The sequence below is a fragment of the Ceratotherium simum genome, chromosome 3 (assembly GCF_057802395.1).
Source record: "Ceratotherium simum simum isolate JZ-2026a chromosome 3, ASM5780239v1, whole genome shotgun sequence".
Taxonomy (NCBI): domain Eukaryota; kingdom Metazoa; phylum Chordata; class Mammalia; order Perissodactyla; family Rhinocerotidae; genus Ceratotherium; species Ceratotherium simum.
The window spans coordinates 17489312-17514682 of NC_141902.1; the positions used below are offsets into that span (position 1 = coordinate 17489312).

Here is a 25371-nt window from a genome sequence, read left to right on the forward strand (position 1 = left end):
GAATTAAAAGATTGCTTAGCCAGTAGGATTTAAGTATTTATCCTTTCATTTAAAAATTATGTGAGTGACCCAAACATGCATATAAATTCAAACAGCCTACAAAAATAGTAATGATAATATCTTAGAGTTTTATGTATATAGTTTCCAAAGTGCTGTCACACTTTTAGAAGGTCTCACACTTCACAAAGCTTTCCAATATCTAAAGCTCTCAGATCCATAATTGTTTTACTGTCATGCTATGCTCTTTAAATTAGAGTTTTGTTATTATATTAAAACTTTTGCTCTGGCTTGAGTTAATCAGAATTGCTGAACTGGTATAGCAGTCACCAAACAGATTGCAGAACTCGTTTGAAAACTGTTCTCTGATTACCTACCTTAACCAGAGACATTTTAATCTTCGAACCGTGTGAGAGGTATTCTCCCCAAAGTGACCTTCAGTTTCCATTCACCACTGAAACGATCTATATCTGTTGCTTTAGGCTTTTGTTTTGAGGGAGATTGGCCCTGAGCTAACATCTGTTGCCAATCTTCCTCCTTTTTTCCCTTTTTTCTCCGCAAAGCCCCAGTAGATGGTTGTATGTCATATCTGTACATCCTTCTAGTTGCTCTACGTGGGACGCTGCCTCAGCGTGGCTTGGCTAGTGGTACGCAGGTCTGTGCCCAGGACCTGAACCAGTGAACCCCAGGCGGCTGAAGCAGAGCACACAAACCCAACCGGTACGCCGCCGGGCCAGCCCTGTTGCTTTAGGCTTTGCTTCTGTAAACATGATGGTGCATGTTCATAGAATTATTGAATTAGCTATGTGAATAGAATTATGGTAAAGAACTCATATAAATCTTTTTTTTTTATTTTGTAATTTTTTAAATTTTCATAATTTTATTTATTTATTTTTCCCCCAAAGCACCAGTAGATAGGTGTATGTCATAGTTGCACAGCCTTCTAGTTGCTGTATGTGGGATGCGGCCTCAGCATGGCCAGAGAAGCGGTGCGTCGGTGCGCGCCCGGGATCTGAACCCGGGCCGCCAGCAGCAGAGCGCGCGCACTTAACCTCTAAGCCACGGGGCTGGCCCACTATTTTGTAATTTTTTAAACCCATGAAAAAGTTGAAAGAAGTGTGCAGTGAACACATAGATTGACCTACTTAGTATCTTTATGACACTCATTTTATCTCTCTCTCTTTCTTTCCATACATTCACACACACAAACCTTTTGTCACACCATCTGAAAGCGGGCTGTAGACACGACAGTTCACCCCTAAATACTTCAGTTTGTGTTTTCCAAGGACATTCTACTACGAGACCACACATCATTTCCACACCTCGTAAAATCAGTATTGATTTAGTAGCGTCTTAGAACGTGTAGTCCTCACACAAATTTCCACAGTTGTCCAAAAAATGTCCTTTATGACTCCATCCTGCCCCCTCACCCCCACCCAAATTTAGGATCCAGTCCTGACTCAAACATTGCATGAGTTGTTCTGTCTCTTTAGAACAATTTAGAACAATTAATTGGAAACATTCCTACTGCTGCCCTCTGATCTTTAAAAGACAATTCCTCTTTTAAAATAGTCTAATAGTAGCATAATCTTTAGAATCTAAATGCTTTCATAAATGCTAGATAAGTTAAATCTTCAAGAGAAAATTTAGTTGTCCTTTAGCATTTCCAGAATTAGAGGAAACAGATGCTAGATCAAGGCTTATATTACTCCTTTGAGATGCTTTATTCCTTTGCAGTGAGAATGTTGTATAGCAATTCATATTAATTCAATGATGTTCTTTAATTCCACAGTAGCTTAGTTGTAGTAATTAAACACTGTTCTCCATACAATAGTTGTTTTCTGTCTGAGTTTTACTCTCATGTTAATAAAATTGAAGCCTTTATGCCAGAATAAAGAAAACTTAATTATGATTATTTATTTGAAATTAACTTTGGAGAGAAAATAAAATAATCATACCAAGAAACATTGTATAAAATTTTATATGTATTAAATGTTAAATGGGTTAAAATGTTTACCTAATTTAAGGAAAACATGTTAATAACTCTTAATAAAAACTTATCTTTCAAAAAAAAAAAAGACATCTTTCAGTGACATTGCATAAAAAATAATTGCAGTCTCACGAATAATACCAAACTAAGTATAAACTAAAATAGACCTCAGTAGGTTAAGGCACAATATTTGGACTAGTTCTTTAAAATATATTTGCATGTGATTTTATTTTATAATTTTAATAACTACTGAATGTGTGTGCTTCTCATATGGAAGTTTTGTTTTCTGTATTACTTAGATCATCGATTTTCTTCTTGTCAGATGCTAACATCAGAGAAGTGGGCCTTGAAGGGACATTATTGACCTTACTAGACAAAGAGACAGATCAGAGATTATGCCAGGATATCAAAGAAACTTTAAACCATATGCTCACATCTATGGCAGTGGATAAACTCTCCTTTTGGTTAAAGCTTTGTAAAGATGTACTTGCTGCATCAGCTGGTAAGTACTGGTGATTACTAGTTGAAATAGTAAAATGGAAAGTAAAATGTGTTGTATAAAATTGTTTGTCAATGACAATTCATCAATCTTGTCTGAATATTTTGGATTATAATTGTATGTTGCTTTCTTCAAATGAAGATTCTAGTGTAGTATTTAAGTCCAACACTTAAGCCAGTTTTTTTTCATTGTCTTACATGACTTTCCTGTGTAACAAGTAGAGATGTTATTTATGCTATAAAAGGGATGACCTAACTTTTGTTTGTTTTCATACCTGTAATAAATATTTGAAGGAGTGCCTCAAATCAGCCTACTAGAAAACTCACCAACAGTTATGACATTTTGAGCAAGCCAGTTTCTCCACACTTCATGATGTTAATTTCAAACAGGGTTACGGCTGGCCCGGTGGCTTAGCGGTTAAGTGCACGCACTCCGCTACTGGCAGCCGGGGTTCGGATCCTGGGCGTGCACCGACGCACCACTTCTCCAGCCATGCTGAGGCCGCGTCCCACGTACAGCAACTAGAAGGATGTGCAACTATGACATACAACTATCTACTGGGGCTTGAGGGAAGAAAAAAAGGAGGAGGATTGGCAATAGATGTTAGCTCAGAGCTGGTCTTCCACAGCAAAAAGAGGAGGATTAGCATGGATGTTAGCTCAGGGCTGATCTCCCTCACAAAAAAAAAAAAAAAATTTCAAACAGGGTTAGAGAAATAGTGTTATTTCTCTAATGTCTTTGCTAATATGAGATAATTGTTAGTGAGAAAGTGTATTAGAGTCTTAAAAACTTATATCCTTAGAGTAAGAGAGAAAATAAATGAGAGGAAAAAGAAGATAGAAGCCAATTCTATTCCAAGTACTTACATATTTTATCTGATTTAATCCTTTAACTATCTAACGAATAGGTAATAATATTCCATTTTACATAAGAGAAACAGGACTTGGAAAGGTTAAGTAATTTTCCTAAAGACACACCCAGGAATTCAAACCTTAGCTTGCATGACTTTAAAATCCAACTTCCCACTATATTTCAGTAGCTCTCAACTCAGTTACTCAAGCCTTATAATTTAATGTAGCTCTGATCTCTGCATTATGTGAAAGGAAGAAAGGCACCATAAAATTCCTGGGATTTTTTTTTACATTCTCTGCTGTCTGCCTTGATTCTTATTGGTCCTCTTCTATTCCAGTGATTTATTACCTGCTCTTTCAAACGTTATACTCTACATGTTTTCTGTCTTTAATGCTCTCTTCTATCCCCACTACGGAAGAACTTACGACTTCTCCTTTAAAAGAAAATGTATATTTGCATAGACAGGTTGATTACACTTTTCTGATATCTCACCTATCTTTTTTTTAATATTACATTCATACTCCCTGAGCTTACTGGCTCAATTTATTTCACCATTTATTCTTTATCCTTTGTAGTTTGGCTTGATCTCTTCTTATTAGGAAAACATACATTTCGGTTTTGGTTGACTTCTTAGTTATATGACAAGACTTTGCCATAACTTTGTGACATCTTTGCTGTCTATCGTAACACACTTAAAAAATGTTGACATATGAGATAATTTAAGAAAAAAAGGTTGGTTTGTTTTATAGCATTAGTTCTGTTTTAAGTCGAGTTAAACAGTGTTAATAAATAAACAGTTAATATAAAGAAGAAATGGGCCGGCCCCGTGGCTTAGCGGTTAAGTGCGCGCGCTCCTCCGCTACTGGCGGCCCGGGTTCGGATCCTGGGCGCGCACCGTAGCACCGCTTCTCCGGCCATGCTGAGGCCGCGTCCCACATACAGCAACTAGAAGGATGTGCAGCTATGACATACAACTATCTACTGGGGCTTTGGGGGAACAATAAATAAAATAAAATTATTAAAAAATATATATATATATAAAGAAGAAATAATTTACTACTCAGTGGCTCCAACCTTCAGCACGGTGTGAGACTATACAGCCAGCCTTGGGTCTATCCTAAGAAAAGTATTTTTAGTGGGTTCAGAACCTTCTTAAATCCATTCAAGGCCCCAGTGTTTAAAGCCACATCCCTAGTATAATACACCACACTCACTGCTAGAGAATTTTGAGCTTCCTTAGGGGATTGATTATTATCCTAGTATCTAGTATTATGTTCAGTTTTTCACTTTGAATATAATTTCTGTGTGTGTTTGAGGAAGATTAACCCTGAGCTAACATCTAATGCCAATCCTCCTCTTTTTGCTGAGGAAGATCGGCCCTGGGCTAACATCCATGCTCATCTTCCTCTACTTTATATGGGACTCCGCCACAGCATGGCTTGACAAGCGATGTGTTGGTGTGCGCCCGGGATCTGAACCTGCGAACCCTGGGCCACCGCAGTGGAGCGCATGCACTTAACCGCTACGCCACTGGGCCGGCCCCTGAATATAATTTAACAACTTTGTCATTTTGACCTAGAACAGCTCTTAAAGCATTTCTTCAGATACCACTGTTATCTGTGTTTATTAGACATGATTATTTTACGTTGTTAAAAGATGTATGATTGATTGACAGTAATTCTAGTCTGAATTTGAAGTCATTTTTGTTTCTTTATAAATGTATCTTCCAATCGATTGTAATTATATATATTCTCCATTGATAAAGATTTTACAGCTGTAACTTGTGTGGATACGATGCAAGAAGAGGAAGGAGATAAAGGAGATGATGCCTCAGTTCTTACCAACAGAAGTGGTGACCAATCCCATGCTTTCACCAATCCCCGATGGGTTACTAGAGTCTTTGCTGCCGAATGTGTCTGTAGGATAATTAATCAGTGTGAGAATGCACACAGCGCGCATTTTGACATTGCTTTAGCACAAGAAATGAGAAAAAGGGATTCAAGAGGTAAGTAGCATAACAGTGAAAAGACCAAATGATATACGTAGAAATACTGTCTGCTTGAGTTTTTAATATTACTTTAAAAAGTAAAACCAGGGGGCCAGCCCCGTGGCTTAGCGGTTAAGTGCACGCGCTCCACTGCTGGTGACCCGGGTTCGGATCCCGGGCGCGCACCCGACGCACCCGCTTCTCCGACCACGCTGAGGCCGCGTCCCACATACAGCAACTAGAAGGATGTGCACCTATGACATACAACTATCTACTGGGGCTTTGAGGGGAAAATTAAAAAAAAAAAAAAAAAAAAATCTTTAAAAAGTAAAACCAGGGGCCGGCCTGTCCGTGTAGTGGTTAAGTTCACATGCTGCGCTTCAGCGGCTTTGGATCCCAGCCATGGACCTACACACCACTCATCAAGCCATGCTGTCGCGGCATCCCATTTACAAAATAGAGGAAGATTGGCACGGATGTTAGCTCAGGGACAGTCTTCCTCACCAAAAAAAAAAAAGTAAAACTAAAAGGTAGTTTTTATTCTTCCAAATCAGTTATGAAACTTGAGTACAACATTTATATAAGCTATAAATTTATTATATTTTTAATGTATAAACACACTTTTAATGAAAAAGCTTCTTAAATTGGCATTCACTTTTGTTTAATGGACATATGCGTGGGTTAAGTTTATAGAGAATAATCATGTTCTTGGAAAGTAGTATGTGCGTTAACTAGTTCCCAAAATTTATTTTCTGAATTTTAACTTATAACAATTTTGCTTATAGATTATTTTTTTTTCATGGATGTTACCTAGAAAACATTTGAGCCTATCTCAATGTAAAGTAACCCTGGTTGTAAGACCATTTTGACCTTTTATTGTTCAGTTTTATTATTTTTACCTAGAAGGTATATGTGTTATGGTTTGATGTCTGATTTTTAAAATTCACTTAAGCTTATATGTTCAAAGACATAATGCACATATCTAAGTGCCTTGGAAATATTCTTTACCAGATAAAAGAATTACAAAGCAAAATGTTGCTGTTGCCAGTGTGAGAGTATGAATTAGGTGTCTCTGTTTTAATGATTTTTCAAGCAGGCATTTATTGAGTGTCTTATTTGTGATGAGCACTGTCCCAGATAATGATAGGTATAAAAAGAGTATATCCTAGATGCGTACTGATTCCTGTCCTCCCAATTAAAATTGTAATTGGCAGTAAGATTTGTTGGTTTCTTCAGTGTGACCTGTAACTATTCTTCTCTGAGTTAGTCTCAAATATATTTTAGGTAAAGGTTAGTTGTACCCCTGAACATTTTATTGTTAGAATATTGTTAAATGATTGTCTTATGTCTCTCCCCAGTAGAGTTATTATACCAAAGAATGTGTTATACGAATGAAAGAAGTTCTCATTTATAATTTTGTAGCTACAAATGTTTTTTATATTCCCATCATTTGTATGTGTGGCAAGACATGCAAAAATAAGATATTAGTCCATATAAAGAACCACATAAAACATTTTTTTAAAAAGGAACATTAAATCTTTTAGCTTCAACTTGACATAAAGAGAATAATTAAATAACTGCCTATTCATCAAAACCCAGTCTCCTAAGTACCTTCTAATCTACTTGTATCAGAAAGTGTGACAAAATTTTTAGTGAAGGTATTATTGGCACTGTTTTAAAGGATGCTGATTCTGCCTTTGGTTTTTGAATAGCTGTATAATTATTTGCTTTGGGATAGTTTTTGTGTGTGAGTATTTGCAGTGGGGCAGTAAATCTAGCTTTAAAGTGTGTATTTAACAAAAAGTAAAACAAAGCAGTAGATCAAATTAGAGGTACTTAAAAGCAAGTCTTGGTTATGAAATTGAAAGGAGGAGAAATTATCACTTAACGTAAATCTTAGTTCCGGCATATTCTTTTTCTTGATAATATTTTTTTAATCTTGTAGATGACTTTTTGGTGCTCCATCTTGCCGACTTAATTCGCATGGCTTTTATGGCTGCCACAGATCACAGTGATCAGCTCCGTCTTTCTGGCCTTGAAACACTGTTAGTTGTTATTCGGCGATTTGCAACTATTCCAGAACCAGAGTTTCCGGGTCATGTGATTCTGGAACAGTATCAAGCCAATGTAAGCACTTTCTGTTAGAGAATTTTATTATTAAACACACAGGTAAAAAGTCTATGAAACTCATTGACATACCACCTCGTAATACATAAATGAGTATATATCTCTGCTAGTATATCACCAGTATAATCAGTATATAGAAAATGCATATGTTTAAAGAAGGAATCTTCAAGTAAAAGCAAACTGGTATATAAAGCAGGTCATTTATAACATTAAAGGTTAATTTTCATAATTAAAACCTTGGTAATTCAGGGGAACAAAGGACTTTGGTAATTAAATTCTTTACAAAAATATCTGAATAAGCTTGAGATAACACAAAATCATTACTAAATATTCCACTTAGGCTACATGCGTGTTTTATCTTCAGATCATTACTCCTAGAATAGATGTAACCTCCTCTTTTTTATTCTGGACTTAGAAAAGAATTCAGGTTTCTATTACTGGTTCTATAATCTTTTTAACTGATCTTTACTGGTGCATTGAGCAATCTAGGAAGAACAAGGAAGATAACAAAATCATCACATGTTACATCATGCACATCACATGTAATCCTCCAGGATAGCTCTCGTTGTGACTCAGAGGCAGCTTCTGATGGCTAGCAGTTAGGGAGACCAGAGAAGTTCACCAGTTACCAGTCTCCATCACGCCTTCCCAGCAGGTCATGCCCGTGTATGCTTAGAGAGAAAGCAAGAGGAAGGTATTAGAGTTACTTACATAGAACTATCATATTAGAATCAAATATTGTAATTCCACTTAATTAAAGGGATCTGTGTTATATTTTTAGCCCTCTTAAAATTGCAAATGATAGAAATACAATTACAGCTCACTTAAGGAGAAAAGGCAAATTGTTTTCAGGAATCTTAGTTGGCTCTACTTTCTTCTACACTGGCTTTATTCTCAAATTTGCTCTCTCCAAGTGGAATCAGCATGGCTTTCTTAGCACCCAGAGTTTTATAAAGAGGCGGTGCCTCTTTCCCAGTACTCCCAGCAGAAGTCTTAAGGAGGGCTTTGATGTCCCAGCGTGGGTCCCTGGAACCAGGCAGTGCTGTCAGCTCCATAGCAACAACATGGGCTGAGTTGGGGAAAGAGGGGATTCCCTAAAGGAAAATGGGGATGCTGTTATCCAAAACACGGGAAGATATGCTGGACAGGCAAAAACAACAGATGTCCAGAATACCTATTATAAATAAATACATTAAAAATCACTATAAAAAGAGAAAGAGTTTGCTTGTGCTGTCTTCCTCGTTGATGCTTGATGGGTCGTATGATCTCTTGCCAGGTAGGAGCAGCACTTAGACCAGCTTTTGCTTCAGAGACGCCACCTGATGTCACTGCCAAAGCGTGTCAGGTAAGTGGTTAAAAAGATAAAGCTCAAGACGTAAAACCCTCTCTTGGGAAGCAGTTCTCCAGTTAGTATTGGATACCAAGGTTCTGTTGTAGTTGTCTAACCATTAATCTCAGCTGCTCCTTTTCCTTTACTTTTTAAATTTAGAGAACTTCCTCTTTCTTTTGTATAACTGCATAGTATTCCAGTATATGGATATGTCATAATTTATTTAACCAATGATGGATATATGGATTTTTTTTTTCATCTTTTGCTATTACAAGTAGGGCTACAGTGAATGACCTTATACATAGATAATTTTTTTTCTCTTTTTTTTGTGAGGAAGATCAGCCCTGAGCTAACATCCATGCCAATCCTCCTCTTTTTGCTGAGGAAGACCAGCTCTGAGCTAACATCTATTGCCAATCCTCCTCGTTTTTTTTTTTCACCCCCAAAGCCCCAGTAGATAGTTGTATGTCATAGTTGCACATCCTTCTAGTTGTTGTATGTGGGATACCCCCTCAGCATAGACAGAGAAGCGGTGCGTCAGTGCACACCCGAGATCTGAACCCGGGCCGCCAGCAGCGGAGCATGTGCACTTAACTGCTAAGCCACGGGGCCGGCCCCTACATAGATAATTTCACTGGGTGCAAGCTTATCTGTGAGATAAATTTTCCAAGATTAAATTGCTGGGTTAAAGAGTATATTTTAGGGGTTTACCCGTTTAAACTCCTGTTAGCAATGTATGCAAGTATCTGTTGTCCCACATTCTCAGCAACGTTGAGTTGTCAACTTTTAGGGTTTTTTCCCCCAAGGTAAAAGGATAGAGCATATTTTATTTAATATTTGTTAGCTTGATTTATAACTTTATTTAGTATACATTTTATCCAACAGTCAAGCATAAGTTTGACTTACGACTTTAAAATAGTTCCGTTTGTATTCCTGCCCCAGGATCTAGAAATGTTAGGGGCACACCTTCCCTCTACTTCCATTTCTGCCAGTCAAAATTTTACCCATCTTATTTTTTTTCTTTTTTTTGTTGAGGTCACGTTGGTTTATAACATTCTATAAATTTCAGGTGTGGATCGTTATATTTCGATTTCTGTGTAGACTGCATCGTCTTCACCACTGAAAGTCTAGTTGCCATCCATCCCATACACTTGTGCCCCTCTACCCCTTTTGCCCTCTCCCCACCCCCTTCCCCTCTGGTAACCACCAGTCTGTTCTCTGGATCTATGTTCAGACTTGGGGATTTTTGTCTGTGATGGAGTAAAAAGGCTATCTCAGAATAGTTTAGATTTGTATTTCAAGTGAGATTGAGCATTTTCATATATCTAAGAGCCATATAATATACAATTTTAAACAGTTGCTTTTCTAGGAGTGGTTGTCAGTTACTCAATATCCAGCCCTGAATGACCTGAAATAATTAAAAGCAGAGGGGCCGGCCCCGTGGCTTAGCGGTTAAGTGCGCATGCTCTGCTGCTGGCGGCCCGGGTTCGGATCCCAGGCGCGCACCGATGCACCGCTTCTCCGGCCATGCTGAGGCCGCGTCCCACATACAGCAACTAGAAGGATGTGCAACTATGACATACAACTATCTACTGGGGCTTTGGGGGAAAAATAAATAAATAAATAAATAAAAGCAGAACTGACTTAAATTAATTATAAACATAATGGAATACACTAATTTTCGTCATTCTTGCAGCTTTCTTTTTATTCAGTTGTATTTACGAAATGTGTGATTATCTTCAGTATTCAGAGAACTCTATTAAATGTTGTGCCAAGTCTCTAATTTATCATCACTTTACTATATGTGTTCTTGCTATAAGCCACTTGAAATTTTTTGTGAAATGAGACAGGAACAGAATAAGTTGAGGAAAGAAGAAAAATAAATTTTCTATAGAAAAAGAGAAATGCTGTGACACCTGGGAAAACCATAGACAGCCCTTGATAATTGAGTAAACTTTTTGCATTGGGGACTTATTAATGATGGTTTTTTTATTTTATTTTTTTTAATATCTTGTCTTCAAAAGAATCAAAATCTTCATTGGGATTTTAAATGTTAGGGTTTTTATCTTTCAACAGTTTCATTAATTAACCACACAATCTCTGATTTTATTTTATTTTTCGTTTTTCTCCCCAAAGCCCCAGGAGATAGTTGTATGTCATAGTTGCATATCCTTCTAGTTGCTGTATGTGGGATGCCACCTCAGCATGGCCGGAGAAGCAGTGCGTCAGTGTGTGCCTGGGATCCAAACGTGGGCCGCCAGTAGTGGAGCATGCGCACTTAACCGCTAAGACATGGGGCCGGCCCCCTACAATCCCTGATTTTAAAATAATAAGATGAAACAATCAAGATTGGAGATTTAATTCAAATATAATCCAAACATTTATAAAGTGGTACCTTTCAAGGCTTCATTTCTCCATATTAATAGCATCTGAGACTCTTCAATTTATATACTTAGTAGCACTGGTTTCCTTGCTTCAACCTTAGACTTCATTCCCTTTTGAAATACTGGCTTTGATTGTCATTATCAGCAGCATCCATTGGGTTTCTTGATAGCAAGATGATTTCAGTGACTAGATTCCTAAGATGTAGGTGAGCTCTGCTGCACTCACAAGGGAGATATTTATAGTTTTTAAATGTAACTTTTGATTTTCTTAAAAACCAGGTTTGCAGTGCCTGGATAGCAAGTGGAGTTGTAAGCGACCTTAATGATCTTCGAAGAGTTCATCAGTTGCTTGTTTCATCATTAACAAAAATACAGGCTGGAAAAGAAGCTCTAAGTCACTTATACAATGAAAGTGCTTCCACCATGGAGATCTTAGCTGTGCTAAAAGCCTGGGCAGAGGTTAGTACTTCTCAATTTAAAACTGGAATTTTGGAAGATGTTAATAACCACCTTAGGCCATGAACTGAAATTAACTATTTAAAACACAAATAAGTCCATTTTTAAGGTTAATAAAAGACTTTCAACGTGAGATTTATTTATATGTTAATTGATATTTTGGCCAAGCATTCTGAAGTGCCCTCCATTGTCTGTTATCTACTGCTTTAAGCAGGGTCAGTCCTGAGCCACAGAGACTTTATAATAGCCAATGAAAATCAACTTTTATTGAAATCTGAATTATTGGAAATGTGGGTTTGCTTGTATGTTCTATCAACTGTATAACATACGCTTTGTTTTAATGCTGTTTCAAAGAATGACATTTATAAATATTAAATAATAGTTTTCTAAGATTAAGGAAATTTTATAGGAAAATGTTTAACCATTATTTCCTAATCAGGAAGAGAGCTGTACCATTTTTTAATTTACTGTGGAAATTTTCAAGCATATATGAAAGTAGATAGAATAATATAATGAACCCACATATAATCATCATCTAGGTCCAGCAGTTTACCAAACTTGGCCAGTCTGGGTTCATACATCATTTTAATGAAGGTACATAGTCTCAGATTACAACTGAGAGAATTAAGCAACGTGTAAGAAAGAGTTTCCTCCGCTAGAGCTAATTAAAACCTGAAGATTGCAGAATATCTATTTTTGTCATTATTTAGGGTTAACAAACCTTGATGAGGAAGTAGTTCTGTCTAGATTTAATAAACTGGATCTAATGATCTTTAACAGTCAACTCTGTATGCTTTTAAACATATGCTTTTAGTAGAGCACACAGAAATTCTATAATCTGTAACCTATTTTACAAATAATTCTCTACTTATACAGTGTTCTTTATAATAATTTGAATCTCTGGGCTCTTGCTTAAGCCTGTTACCTCCTCCTGTTCTCTCATTGGTAAAGGTAATGACTGACCAACAAGTTCTGTATAATTGAGGTCCATAATCCACTATCTGAAATCCTTAGAGCCAGATATATTTGGAATTCAGAATTTGGGGGAATTTCGAAAAGTAATCCAGTGCATGTTTCATGTATCCATCCAGGAAGTCTGGGGTAATACCATAGAAACTGTGATCAAACACATTAATATATCTGTAGTAAAATGTTTGAATAGTCACACTGTGTTGGATAGAGACTATAAATAGCCTCACATGATTTAGCCACACATAAATTTAGTCAGTTTTGCCACCAGATTCATTTCCCACAAACTTACGTTTTTCAGAGCTTTTTGGATTTTAGAGTTATAGATAAAGGGGTAGTACACGTTATGTACTATGTTGAATATTTTAACCTATAGTTAGTCCTATAAACAGTCTATGTTAAATCTATTTATGTAAACTACTTATAGTGATTTAGTGGTAACTTTGAAAGAAAATATTTTCAGTATTTCAGCTAATTGCAGGTCAGAGATGGCCACCTGAAGCCATAAGGTGAGGTGGATTATAACAACTAGGTTTAGTGAGAAAGAGTGCTCAGATCATTTCCTTAGAGCTGTCATGAATGTAAAATGCAAGGTGGCAGCATATTTGCCGAGTATTTGTTATCCCTAACATAGCTCATTGAAGATAATACTTTTGGATCTTTCTACCCCAGTTTTGTATGTGTAGTTACAAGTGTATATACCTTCTTGGTATCACAGTGCATTTCGAGTCCAGTATGCTCAAAGGTAAGTCTGCCTCCTCAGCAAGATAAAAATATTATAGCACCTTTTCAGCAGGTATAAGATTTTCCTATTTACAAGTTAACCTTTAACAGGTCTACATAATTGCTGTAGAAAGACATAAAAACCACAAACAACCTTTGAAGACTACTATCTGTTCAGAAGAGAGTGTCAGAAATGGGTCATATTCATCAGATGGACTGCTTGACTTAGTCCACACAGACCTGGGCACACTCAGCCGGCTCTGGCTTGCTGCGCTTCAGGATTTTGCTCTCTTAACTTTGCCTTCCGAATTTGCCTCCCAACTTCCTGTTGACGGTAAGGGGGTAAAATAGTTATATAATTCCTAGAGTGACAGTCAGTAACTTTTCAGAACTCCTCCTTTAGCAGGTAATGTTTATCTGAAATGTTTTCCTCAGAATATTTTCATTCGTAGAATAAGCATGTGAGAGTTGCCTCAGGGTGAACACCCTGAAGTTGATTCGCTAGGTCATGAAGTGTGCACATCTCACCTCACGAGATGCCACCAAATTGCTCTCCAAAGTGGTGGTGACAATTAATATGCCCAGCAACAGCAGGTTTCTGTTTCACTACATCTTCTGCTTATTGTATGTTATCATCGTTAATAATTTTTGCCAATCTGATGGATATGAAATAGTATTTCATTGTTTTATTTTGTTACCTTGATTGAGAATCTTTTTTCATAGGTTTATGGGCTGTTTCTTCTTCTGTAAATCACCTAGTCATAATCTTTCCCCATTTTCTACTTGATACTTGTCATTTTCTTACTGATTTGTTAATCCTTTATGTATTTTTAGTATTATTCTTTTGCAGTTCTGTGTCTTGCAGATAGCTTCTCCCAGTCTGTAACTTAACTTGTTTAACCGTTTTAAAATTAATGTAATCAGTTGTTTATGGTTTGTGTTTTTGTGTAATACCTGATACATTTTTTTTTTACTTAAGATCATAAAGACCTATAAGCTTTACAGTTTTGCTTTTTACATTTTGGACTTCAGTTCAACTAGAATTTATTTTGTGTATGCGGAATGGGGATGAAGATCTGATTTTTATGGTCAGTTATTAATATTGCATTTTAAGGTTTGGATATGTGGTATCTTCTCTTAATCTTCATATTATTCCGAAATGGCTATTTTTTCTTTTTTTTACTCTTTTGATATGAATTTTAGGGTCAGCCTGCCAAGTTGTATTAGAATTTTAATTGGAGTTAGACACAAAGAGATATGTAGAGTGTTTAATGTACTTTTCAATAGCATAAAAATGGAAACAAATTAGGGGCTGGCCTGGTGGCATAGTGGTTAAGTTTGCGCGCTCCGCTTCGGCGGCCCTGGCTTCACAGGTTCAGATCTTGGGCCCAGACCAACACACCACTCATCAAGCCATGCTGTGGTGGCATCCCATATACAAAATAGAGGAAGATGGGCACAGGTGTTAGCTCAGAGCTAATCTTCCTCAGCAAAAGGAGGAGGATTGACAATGGATATTAGCTCTGAGCCAGTCTTCCTCACAAAAAAAAAAATGGAAATAAACTGATTTATTGACATAATTTATCAGCAAAAGTGAATGACAGACATAAATCAATGTAAGTAGATCTCACAAACAATGTTAGGTGAAAGCAAGTTCAAAAAGGATACATAACAATATGATGCCTTTTAAGTAAATTTAAACACAAAATGATAGTTTATATTATTTATCAATGCAGACATCCAGTGTGATCACAGTGTAGGACCATCTATGGGAGTGAATCACACCGATCTGAGGAAAGTGGTTACAGAAGGAGGGGCAAGAATTAGTGGTGTAACAAAGTTTTAGGTGTTTTTTTTTTTAAAAGAGTTAGATTTAAGAAAGGCAAAACATTAATGTTAATCTTAGAGTTAGGTAATTGGGTATCAGTATTTGTTTTAAATACACATCATACATCACATACTTATTTTAAAATATTTTATGATTAAAAATAAATTAAGAGTTAGCCTGCAAATTTCTTTTGAAGTTGTAAAGATACATCAACCTTATGACCCAACAATTGTACTCCCAGTAGAAATAAAAATGTTGATAACAAAATATTGATAACATACCAGCATAGATGAATCTCCAAAAATGTTGTTAAACAAAAACTCGGTCACAAACAAGTGCATACTGCTTATTTTTCCATTTATGTGAAGACCAAGAACAGGAAAAACTAATCTGTGGTGGTAAAAGTCAGAAAGTATTTGCCCTGGGCTGTAGGGGACTGACAGGAAAGGGTCTTAAAGGAACTTTTGGGGTGATGGAAATGGTCTCTATCTTGTAACAGAGAAAAGAGAAAATGAAGTATGAGCTAACGTCTTCTTTTATTCCTCCTGAAACTGTTGGCTTCTTTTCTGTAGGTGGTGCTTTCTACACAGCAGAGACTAGTGAAAATGCAAAACTGCATTATTCCAACTCCTGGGCGCTTATCCTCCATGCTACAGCGTTGTGGCTTACAAGCACAGGCTTTGTGGTTGCAGACCCGGATGAAGGAGCATCTCATCTCTCAAGGCCTGTCACACCAACTTCCATGTGTCAGGGATCATCATCTGGGGCTGCAGTAAAGTCCCCTGAGGATGTCTACACTGATAGATTCCACCTTATTTTAGGTCAGTAAAAGCTTACTAGCTTCCAACCCTTCAGAGTTTTTCTTGAATTTTGCCTCGCTGCCTATGAGCTCTAGGTGGTTAATACCTCCTTTGTTAGGTATTAGCGATAGTCTTGATATAACTGAGTAAACTTGTTTACGTTTTATAAAGTTGCAAATTTCTTTATATTAAGTCTAGAATCCCATTACAAGCTGGCTTCAGCATCAAGCTGAATGAATGGTAGAAATTGCAAGAAAAGCCACATGATTTTTAAAAGATCCATGTGGTGGCTGCAAATGTTCTGAATTTCTCAGAATGTATATAAAAAATATCAATATTTTGAGGGGTTCCCACCCCCGTTCTCAGAGATTGCAGGGTTCAAAATGTTTACTCGGGGCCAACCCCGTGGCCTAGTGGTTAAGTTGGGCACGCTCTGCTTCGGCAGCCTGGGTTCAGTTCCCAGGCGTGGACCTGCACCACTCGTCGGCAGCCATGCTGTGGTGGCAACCCACATACAAAAGAGAGGAAGACAGGCAACAGATGTTAGCTCAGGGAAAGTCTTCCTCAGCAAAAAAAAAACAAGTATACTCAAAGGTACAGAATTGCGAGCAAATATTTAAGGTCAAAGATAAATGAGATTTTTAGATTTATGAAGGGTAACCCATTTTTTGGCTTTCTTGGAACTTCATTTTTAAAATGAGGTATCTTTCTAAGATACAATGAGTTTCTAGAATAAATGGAATAAATGTTTTTCATGTGTACCTAGTTCTTTTTTTTTTTAAGGTTTTTTTTTAATTTTATTTATTTATTTTTCCCCCAAAGCCCCAGTAGATAGTTGTATGCCATAGCTGCACATCCTTCTAGTTGCTGCATGTGGGACGCGGCCTCAGCATGGCCAGAGAAGCGGTGCATCGGTGCGCGCCCGGGATCCGAACCTGGGCCGCCAGTAGCGGAGCGCGCGCACTTAACTGCTAAGCCACGGGGCCGGCCCTGTTTACCTAGTTCTGAGGAAATAATCCATTAGATCATATTAGATCACTACCTATGAAGAAGTTATTGATTAAATGAAATGTGAAGGTTATAAAGGTAAATAAATAAATAAAGTAAGATTTGTGGTTCTTAGACTTTATTATTCAAGAACAAACATGACCAGATTTCCTATATCCTAAGGTATATTAAAATTTTGTTTCCATTTGCCTTGAGACGAGCTTTTTAAAAACAAACTTTTATAGAATGAAGGATGGCAGAGTTATTACAAGCATAAGCTATGCAGTTAGACTACCTGAGTCCAGATTCTTGATGCACCCCATTGTCACTGACCTGGAGCAAATTAAATTACTTTTGATCATTTCCCTGTCTCAGAAAGAGGGATAATAATAGTACCTACTTCCTCAGGTATTGTGAGAATGAAATGAAATGATACATGTAAAGTGCAGTGCCTGATAATGTGGTAGTCACTCAATAAACTTTAGTCAAAATGAAGTTATGAAACTCTACATGTTAAGTTCGCTGGTGTAATTTTATTGTAATTTTTGCATCTTTGAACTATTTAATAGCAAATACGCAATAGTGCACAAGCCTAATTGAGATTATTCTTTGTGAACATGTAGATTAAAACAAACTATTAAAAGACTTGCCTTATCACTTAATTATTTAGGATCTTAAATTCATTCTGGCTTATTTGCATTACCTTTTTGCTAAGTTTATTTGTATATCTTGTCAAAGTATTTAACTTCATAAACTTAGAATCTCAAAGAAGTCTCCTCTTTTTCTGCTTTCTGCAGGGATCAGTGTGGAATTTCTATGTTCCTTACGCTCAGATGCAACCATGGAAAGCATTACTGCTTGTTTACATGCATTACAGGCCCTTCTAGATGTTCCTTGGCCCAGATCTAAAATTGGCAGTGACCAGGTGATTTCTTGTTTCTTGTTAGGCTTCTGTAGATTTCAAGGAACAGAAACATGTTCAGGTTACCACAGTGAACAGAGAATGAACACAGCGAAATAAAAAGAAAACTGAGCCAGCCACACAGCTAGGCCTCAGAACTGTGCTGACCCGGGAGCAGTCATGCCTCTGACTGTCACTTTCTTTTTCTTTCTTTTTTTTTTTTTTTGTGAGGAAGATCAGCCCTGTGCTAACATCTGCTAATCCTCCTCTTTTTTTTGCTGAGGAAGACTGGCCCTGGGCTAACATCTATGCCCATCTTCCTCCACTTTATATGGGACGCCGCCACAGCATGGCCTGCCAAGCGGTGTGTCGGTGCGCACCCAGGATCCGAACCGGCGAACCTGGGGCTGCCACAGCGGAGCGCACGCACTTAACCACTTGCGCCGCCAGGCCGGCCCCCAACTGTCACTTTCTGTTTCTGCCTCTGCCGTGCCTCTCTCTGCTGCTGCCAGCTAACCACTCTGTGTTGCAGCTCTTCAGTCAGACTTTCTGCGATGATGGGAAGGTCCTATATTGCACTGTCCAGTGCAATACCCACTGGGTACATGTAGAATTTATATTGTGTTTCCTCAAGAGAGCATCTGCTTGGTCCTTGTAGTTACTGTCTTTTAGGAAGTATTCCTGTTGGCTGAGTTCTCCTTTCAGGTCTTTTTAAGAGGCTACTGGCTGGCCTATAGGTGGAGTCAGACAGTAATATCTGAGCCACTTGTGACCATGGTAGAAGGATCACTGTACAGGGTATGGCACTTCCTTTAACTGCTTTCCCAAGAGCAAGTGTGCATTGGGCAGGCCCCCTTAGCATCATGTATTACCTGTATAGTAGATTTTTGTGTGTGTGTGTGTGTGAGGAAGACCAGCCCTGAGCTAACATCCAATGCCAATCCTCCTCTTTTTGCCGAGGAGGATTGGCCCTGGGCTAACATCCGTGCCCATCTTCCTCTACTTTATATGGGACGCCGCCACAACATGGCTTGAAGCAGTGCGTTGGTGTATGCCCGGGATCCAAACCAGCGAACCCTCTGGCCGCCGAAGTGGAGTGCGCACACTTAATCGCTGTGGCACCGGGCTGGCCCCTGTATAGTAGATTTTTATCGTTGACTCTTGGATGTTAAGAAAAATGGATGATATGATTTCGTCTCTATATAGACTGTTATTTAACTTGTTAACACTTTCATTTATTAGGTTTGAAGTATTAATCAGGTTCCTACCTGACTTGGATTGTACTTGAATAAATTTTAAACTTTTTGTACTTGGTTGTTCTGTGTGTTAAAACAAGTATTATTATGACAGATTTACGGTTATTTTCAAAGATAAAAGAAAGCTATCAGAGTAACCAATAGAAAAGAAAAGAGGGAAATGAGATAGTATTTGTCCTGTGTATTTTATTCTTTAGAGAGATATCCATTCTATGCTTATTAACTTATCCACTTTTAATGTCATACTTCTCCGTCATTCTTTGTTATTACTAGAATACCTTAATATAAATCTGGGAATTTACATGGCAGTGTATTCTTTTAAGCCAAATTTCTCATCTTGTTTTGGAAATTTCCTTTTCTATTTTCCCAATTTAGGACCTATGTGAAAATGATCTTTTGTCATAGTGCCATCTCCCACAGGATTGGACAAAAACCAATCTGGAGTTGGTTTAAAGTGGAGAAAATGTTCCATAACTTCATTGCACTAACACCTTTATTTTTTGTGAGCAATTTGTTATATTCTCTTTTTCTGAATTTTGTCATGGCCTTTGACATTGGTATTTTGAAAAAAGAAAGTCTGTGATTTCCAATATAGTCTCCTCTAAATGTTTTCTGTGATAGGATTTGGGTATCGAGTTGTTGAATGTACTACATCGAGTAATTTTGACCCGAGAATCACCTTCCATTCAATTGGCTTCCCTTGAAGTCGTAAGGCAGATTATCTGTGCAGCTCAAGAACATGTGAAGGAGAAAAGACGAAGTGCAGAAGGTGAATGTTAACCCGTAATGCTGCTAAGTTAATCACATAACATCATTATTTCTTAAAGTATTGCTTATGTGTCTGTGTCGTTCCGATAATCTATTGTGTGTAGTACAAATGAAACATCTCTAGGTATGGCTTTAAGTCCTCTCAGTCACCTCTACATGTTAGCTTGGGTAGTGTCAGTAGCTAAACTACTGTTCCTTGGGGAAATGAGAATTTTAACAAAACTCTGAATGGGAAAAAAAATCCCTCATACTGGTTGCATACTTAGTTTAGCTAAGTGTTTACCAATGTAAATGGAAAAACTACTGACAATTTTTAAATGACTTAGGTTTTACAAAGTGATTAAATTGCTTGTTTGCAAGTCTAATTTGATATTGGTGAGTTTATCGTTTAAGATTACATTTGGCTACATATAGCAGAAAACCCAATGTAACAGTGGATTTAAAACACAAGGACTTCTTCTCTCACCTAAGAGAAGACCAGAGGTAGGCAGTCCTGGGCTGGTATTGCAGCTTCTTAAAAGACATCAGGGACCCCAGTTCCTGTCTTTCTTAAGGTCACAAGGTCAGCGCTGGAGCTCCAGCTGTCAGGTGCACATTCTTAATAGCAAGGAATTAACCAGGCAGTATTTTAAGACTGAGAAGGCTACCAAGGATTTCTTTTGGTCCATTGCAATAATAAAGACAACTGCTTTTATCTCCATAACTGTTTTCTCATTCAGTCTTTAACACCCAAGACTTTAGCCACTTAAATGTATTACCTACAACAGAAATGAACTAAATTGCCATCTGCCAGAAGCAAAACAAACACAAAGCGTTTATTCAATGCTGTTTTTTCTCTTTTAGTTGATGATGGGGCTGCTGAAAAGGAAACCCTGCCAGAGTTTGGAGAGGGAAAGGACACAGGAGGACTTGTGCCTGGGAAATCTTTGGTTTTTGCGACATTGGAATTGTGTGTATGCATCCTAGTTAGACAGCTCCCAGAACTAAATCCTAAATTGACAGGTAGCCCAGGAGTAAAAGCTACAAAGCCGCAGATGCTGTCAGAAGATGGAAGTAGATTGGTTTCAGCTGCCTTAGTTATCCTCGCTGAACTTCCTGCCGTGTGCTCTCCGGAAGGTATGCTGTGCTGTGTGATTGCTTTACTTGACCTGGAAGGAGAGGACTGGTTTCCATAGATACAGGAGATAATGGTAGCTAATCCTTTTCTCATTAAACTAATGCTGACCCAAAGGTTTGAGTAATGTTTTTAATCATCTAAGATTAACATTACATCTAATAATTTGTGTTACTAAAAGGGTGAAAGTAAATACAGAGACAGCAAGTACTGTAGACGGATAAGCTCTAATATGGTTGACAATATTTTAAACCGGTCTGTGGCAGTTATTAGCTCTTGGGTGTTTTTTGTTGTACAGTATCTAATGGACTTCCCTGCCTCAGTGATGACAGAAGTTTGTCATCACATCCAGTTCTGTTTGGAGTCAAGTCCATACTTTTAATATATTTCATTTAAGGCGCTCATAGGGCTCTGCTGGGTCACTGCCTCCTCCCGATTCTTTCTGTGTGACTCTTTTTTTTTTTTTGAGGAAGATCAGCCCTGAGCTAACGTCCATGCCAATCCTCCTCTTTTTGCTGAGGAAGACCGGCTCTGAGCTAACATCTATTGCCAATCCTCCTCCTCTTTTTTCTCCAAAGCCCCAGTAGATAGTTGTATGTCATAGTTGCACATCCTTCTAGTTGCTGTATGTGGGATGCGGCCTCAGCATGGCCGGAGAAGCGGTGCGTTGGCACGCACCCAGGATCCAAACCCAGGCCTCCAGTAGCTGAGCGCGCGCGCTTAACCGCTAAGCCATGGGGCCGGCCCTCTGTTTGACTCTTGAACCCAGGAGGCTTGATGCTCATCCCTGTTCTGTGCTATTGTCCGTGGTGTTACTTGATCTGAAGTGACCCCGTCTCTTCTCTCCTTTTTAAAATTTCGCCTTCCTTTGAAGTTCAGCTCCAGGCCTCCCTCATCTGTGACTGTCTCCCTAAAAGCTCTAGCTCAGTTGGTTTTAATTGAGTTTTGATTTTTCATGTGCATGTATGTATATCTATATGTTGCTTCTATATGTAATACGTAGTTTTTGTGTGTCATATGGAGGCATTATATGTAATTTATTATTATATATAAAGAAGACAAATATATATACAGACATATATACTTTGTTTGCAATGAAGTTTTGTATCCTCCAGGAAATCTAGTACATAATAGGTTCTCAGTACTTAGTAGATACTTCGTAATTGGTAAGCTATTTCTGCTTAAATGTATCTTGACCAGTTTTTGTGCTCACTTATTTTTAACAAGAGTTTAAGCTTCAATTTTAATTAAAACCTGTATTCGTTGTTCTCACCACTGCCTTATTCCAAGTGGCAGAAAAAATGACTAGCAGAAGATGAGTGGTAAAAATATAGGAGTTTTGTTGAGTAGCCTCTGGGAAAATTAAATTGACCATTTAGGCTTTAGTCTCTTTCATTTTACACATTACTGACTTGTCAACTCCTTAGTGGCCATGAAAACTTTAATATTTTGTACTGAGTGGATTGCTACAAATTCCTTGAAAAAATTTTAATATAAAATAAATTCAAATGGATAGTGGTGATGGGTGCACAACATTGTGAATGTATTCAATGCCACTTAATTGTACGCTTTAAAATGGTAACTTTTATGTTGTGTATATTTTACCACATTAAAAAATAAATAAAAGTAAATTCAACATTTGTCAACTGCCAAATAACACAGGACAGAAAAAGATAATGATACTGTGTACAATTTAAATAACATGTTCAATTATAACCAAAATTTGATCCAATCTTAAAAATCTTAATGTTACTTAAATTATCTTAACAGTTATAATCCTTTATGAAAAATAATCTTAAAAGCTAGAAATATTTGACATTGTCGTACTCATTGATGATTTCCTTTTAGGAACTACATATATAGACTGAAATACAGAGATTTTTTTTTTACATGTATCTTGCAGGAAGCATCTCAATTCTCCCTACTCTACTGTACCTCACAATTGGGGTCCTCCGAGAAACTGCTGTGAAGTTACCTGGCGGCCAGTTATCCTCAACGGTCGCGGCTTCCCTACAGGCTCTGAAAGGAATACTGTCTTCTCCCATGGCCAGAGCAGAAAAGAGCCATACTGCTTGGACTGACCTTCTCCGAAGTGCTTTAACAACAGTTCTTGACTGTTGGGATCCAGGTAATTAAGGCTCTTTGGAGGCAGTTGTTCAGTTTGTTTTAAAAAGCAAGAGGGACAGCCTTTTGAGAATAAGCTATTTACTTGATCATGTTTGGCAGTCTCACCTGGAGGAGACCATATTCACTACATATGACTTTACAGAATATGTATAAGTAGATAATCTAGAAACATCTATGTTCTCATTTTAATATCTTTAACCTTTAATGTAATTGACTGGCAGCTTCTATGTTAAGTTGACAGTGACAGACCTTCAAATGTAGTATTATGTTAATTTAAAAATATAGTATGATCCATGACTAGCTGACAAAAGTTTTTAATATGCACAGTCTGAAAAGTGCATAAACTATGCATTATAAATATAAATTAAGACACATCTGATTCATATCCTCATTCCAGCGCTTACTCAGTAACTGACTAGCCAAGTTACCCAACTTCTCTGAGCCTTTGGTTTTCTCATTAACAAAATAATGATATTATGTTGCAGGAAATTGTTAGAGCAGTAACATAATATACGAAAAGCACCTTGCTTGTTACCTGGCATATATCACTAAATGATAGTCAGTATTATGTTCAGTATCCATTAAAATTTGTTTTTCTCTTGTTATTGTTGTGTAGTTTTCATTTTCAACGTTATGTTATAGTGATTGAAAAAAGTCTTTAGGGCCGGCCCCGTGGCTTAGTGGTTAAGTGTGCGTGCTCCGCTACTGGTGGCCTGGGTTCGGATCCTAGGCGCGCACCGACGCGCCACTTCTCTGGCCATGCTGAGGCCGCGTCCCACATACAGCAGCAACTAGAAGGATGTGCAACTATGACATACAACTATCTACTGGGGCTTTGGGGAAAGAAAAGGAGGAGGATTGGCAATAGATGTTAGCTCAGAGCCGGTCTTCCTCAGCAAAAAGAGGAGGATTAGCACGGATGTTAGCTCAGGGCTGATCTTCCTCACAAAAAAAGTAAAAAAAGAAAAAATCTTTAGACGTATTACAAATTATCTCCGCCTTCCTTAATCTGTTTATAAAGGTCACAATTCACCATATTCTGTTTCATATGGTAAAAAGATTTCAATTGAATTCATTTATTGACCACCTAGTTTGTATCCAAAATTGAGAGTCTAGTGGAGTTTAGTGCCTATAAATTGCTTTAAGGTATGATCAGTTCCATAAGGTGCTTCTTGAAAGCAACAGTAATGTCTTAATTATCACTGCATTTCTAGTACAATAAAAAAGGGACTAACTGGCAAAAATTAGAGTAATCAGCTCTGTTTAGTGAATTAAACAGAGTGTCACCAGTAGGGTTCTGTCATGCTGAGATGGGGCTTGAGGAACAAGAGATTTATTAAGGAGCAACATCTGTGAAGGAAATAGTGGAAAGCTATATTGGGCAAAAGGAGAAGTCAGTCTGCAGTGCGAGCCACCAACAAAGCTCCGCAAACCTGTTATGGGCGCTCTGGAGACTGTCTCACGTGGGACAGAAATGGCCTGGCCCTTATCCTCAGAGGTGGGCTGCCCCAGGAAGGATGTGATCTCAGTCAAGGCAGCTCTGTAGCTGAGGCCAGTCCTCAGGGAGCTGACAGCTGACCACACTCCCCACAGCTGGGCAGCACCTGCCCCCACAGAGGGGATCTCAGTGATGCACCTCTGTGTCTACCACAAGAGGCTTCCCAGGAGAGTCCATTTCTTACAGGATTAGAAAGCATTCTCCACATGGACGTCATAGAAGCAGATTCCAGGCACGACATTTTGATCAAACACCTGGAGACCTAAATAGAATGGTACATTTGGGGCCAGCAAGTAGAGAAATGAGAGAATATGGGATTGAGGGAAAAGCGAAGGAGCGTGGTGACTGGTGATGAGTAGAGAAAGATGAAGTTGGATGGTACGTGGGGCCAGATTGTGGAGGGTTCGGCATGATTTATACTTTGGACTTCTTTTAATATGCATGTGGAATCACTAAAGGGTTTTAAGAAGGGGAGTAAAGTGATGGAATTTGCATTTCTAAGGATTGCTCTGGCAGCAGTTAGAAAAGAAAGCAAGATTGTTGGAGGTAAGATAGTAGCAGTAAGGATAAAGAGGAGTAGAATAATGAAAATAAGATGTTAAGTGTGTGTTCACAGAATTTACTGATAGTTTGGTTTAGGAGTTGCTGAAAGGGTATGAGTGATGGGAGCACTCATAGTGCCGTTACCTGAAATGTCTAGAATAATCAAGTGGAGCAAATATGTAGAGGTCTGGAGTTCAAAAAGGAGTCTGGGCTAGAGGTGATTCTAGACTACGTA

At 38.0% G+C, this 25371-nt stretch overlaps 1 protein-coding gene across 6 annotated transcripts in view; it reads left to right on the top strand.

Annotated features, from left to right (window-relative positions):
* HEATR5A (HEAT repeat containing 5A) overlaps positions 1–25371 on the top strand; it is a 101282-nt gene that overhangs the window by 67324 nt on the left and 8587 nt on the right. For all 6 annotated transcript variants that reach the window (XM_087422850.1, XM_087422868.1, XM_087422875.1 and 3 more), the window contains exons 23-33: positions 2310–2489; positions 5104–5343; positions 7271–7452; positions 8729–8797; positions 11446–11625; positions 13426–13648; positions 15715–15963; positions 17727–17854; positions 19708–19855; positions 20698–20970; positions 22872–23096. In XM_087422850.1, the coding sequence (XP_087278976.1) occupies positions 2310–2489; positions 5104–5343; positions 7271–7452; positions 8729–8797; positions 11446–11625; positions 13426–13648; positions 15715–15963; positions 17727–17854; positions 19708–19855; positions 20698–20970; positions 22872–23096 (2097 nt within the window). The remainder of the gene's footprint in view (positions 1–2309; positions 2490–5103; positions 5344–7270; positions 7453–8728; positions 8798–11445; positions 11626–13425; positions 13649–15714; positions 15964–17726; positions 17855–19707; positions 19856–20697; positions 20971–22871; positions 23097–25371) is intronic.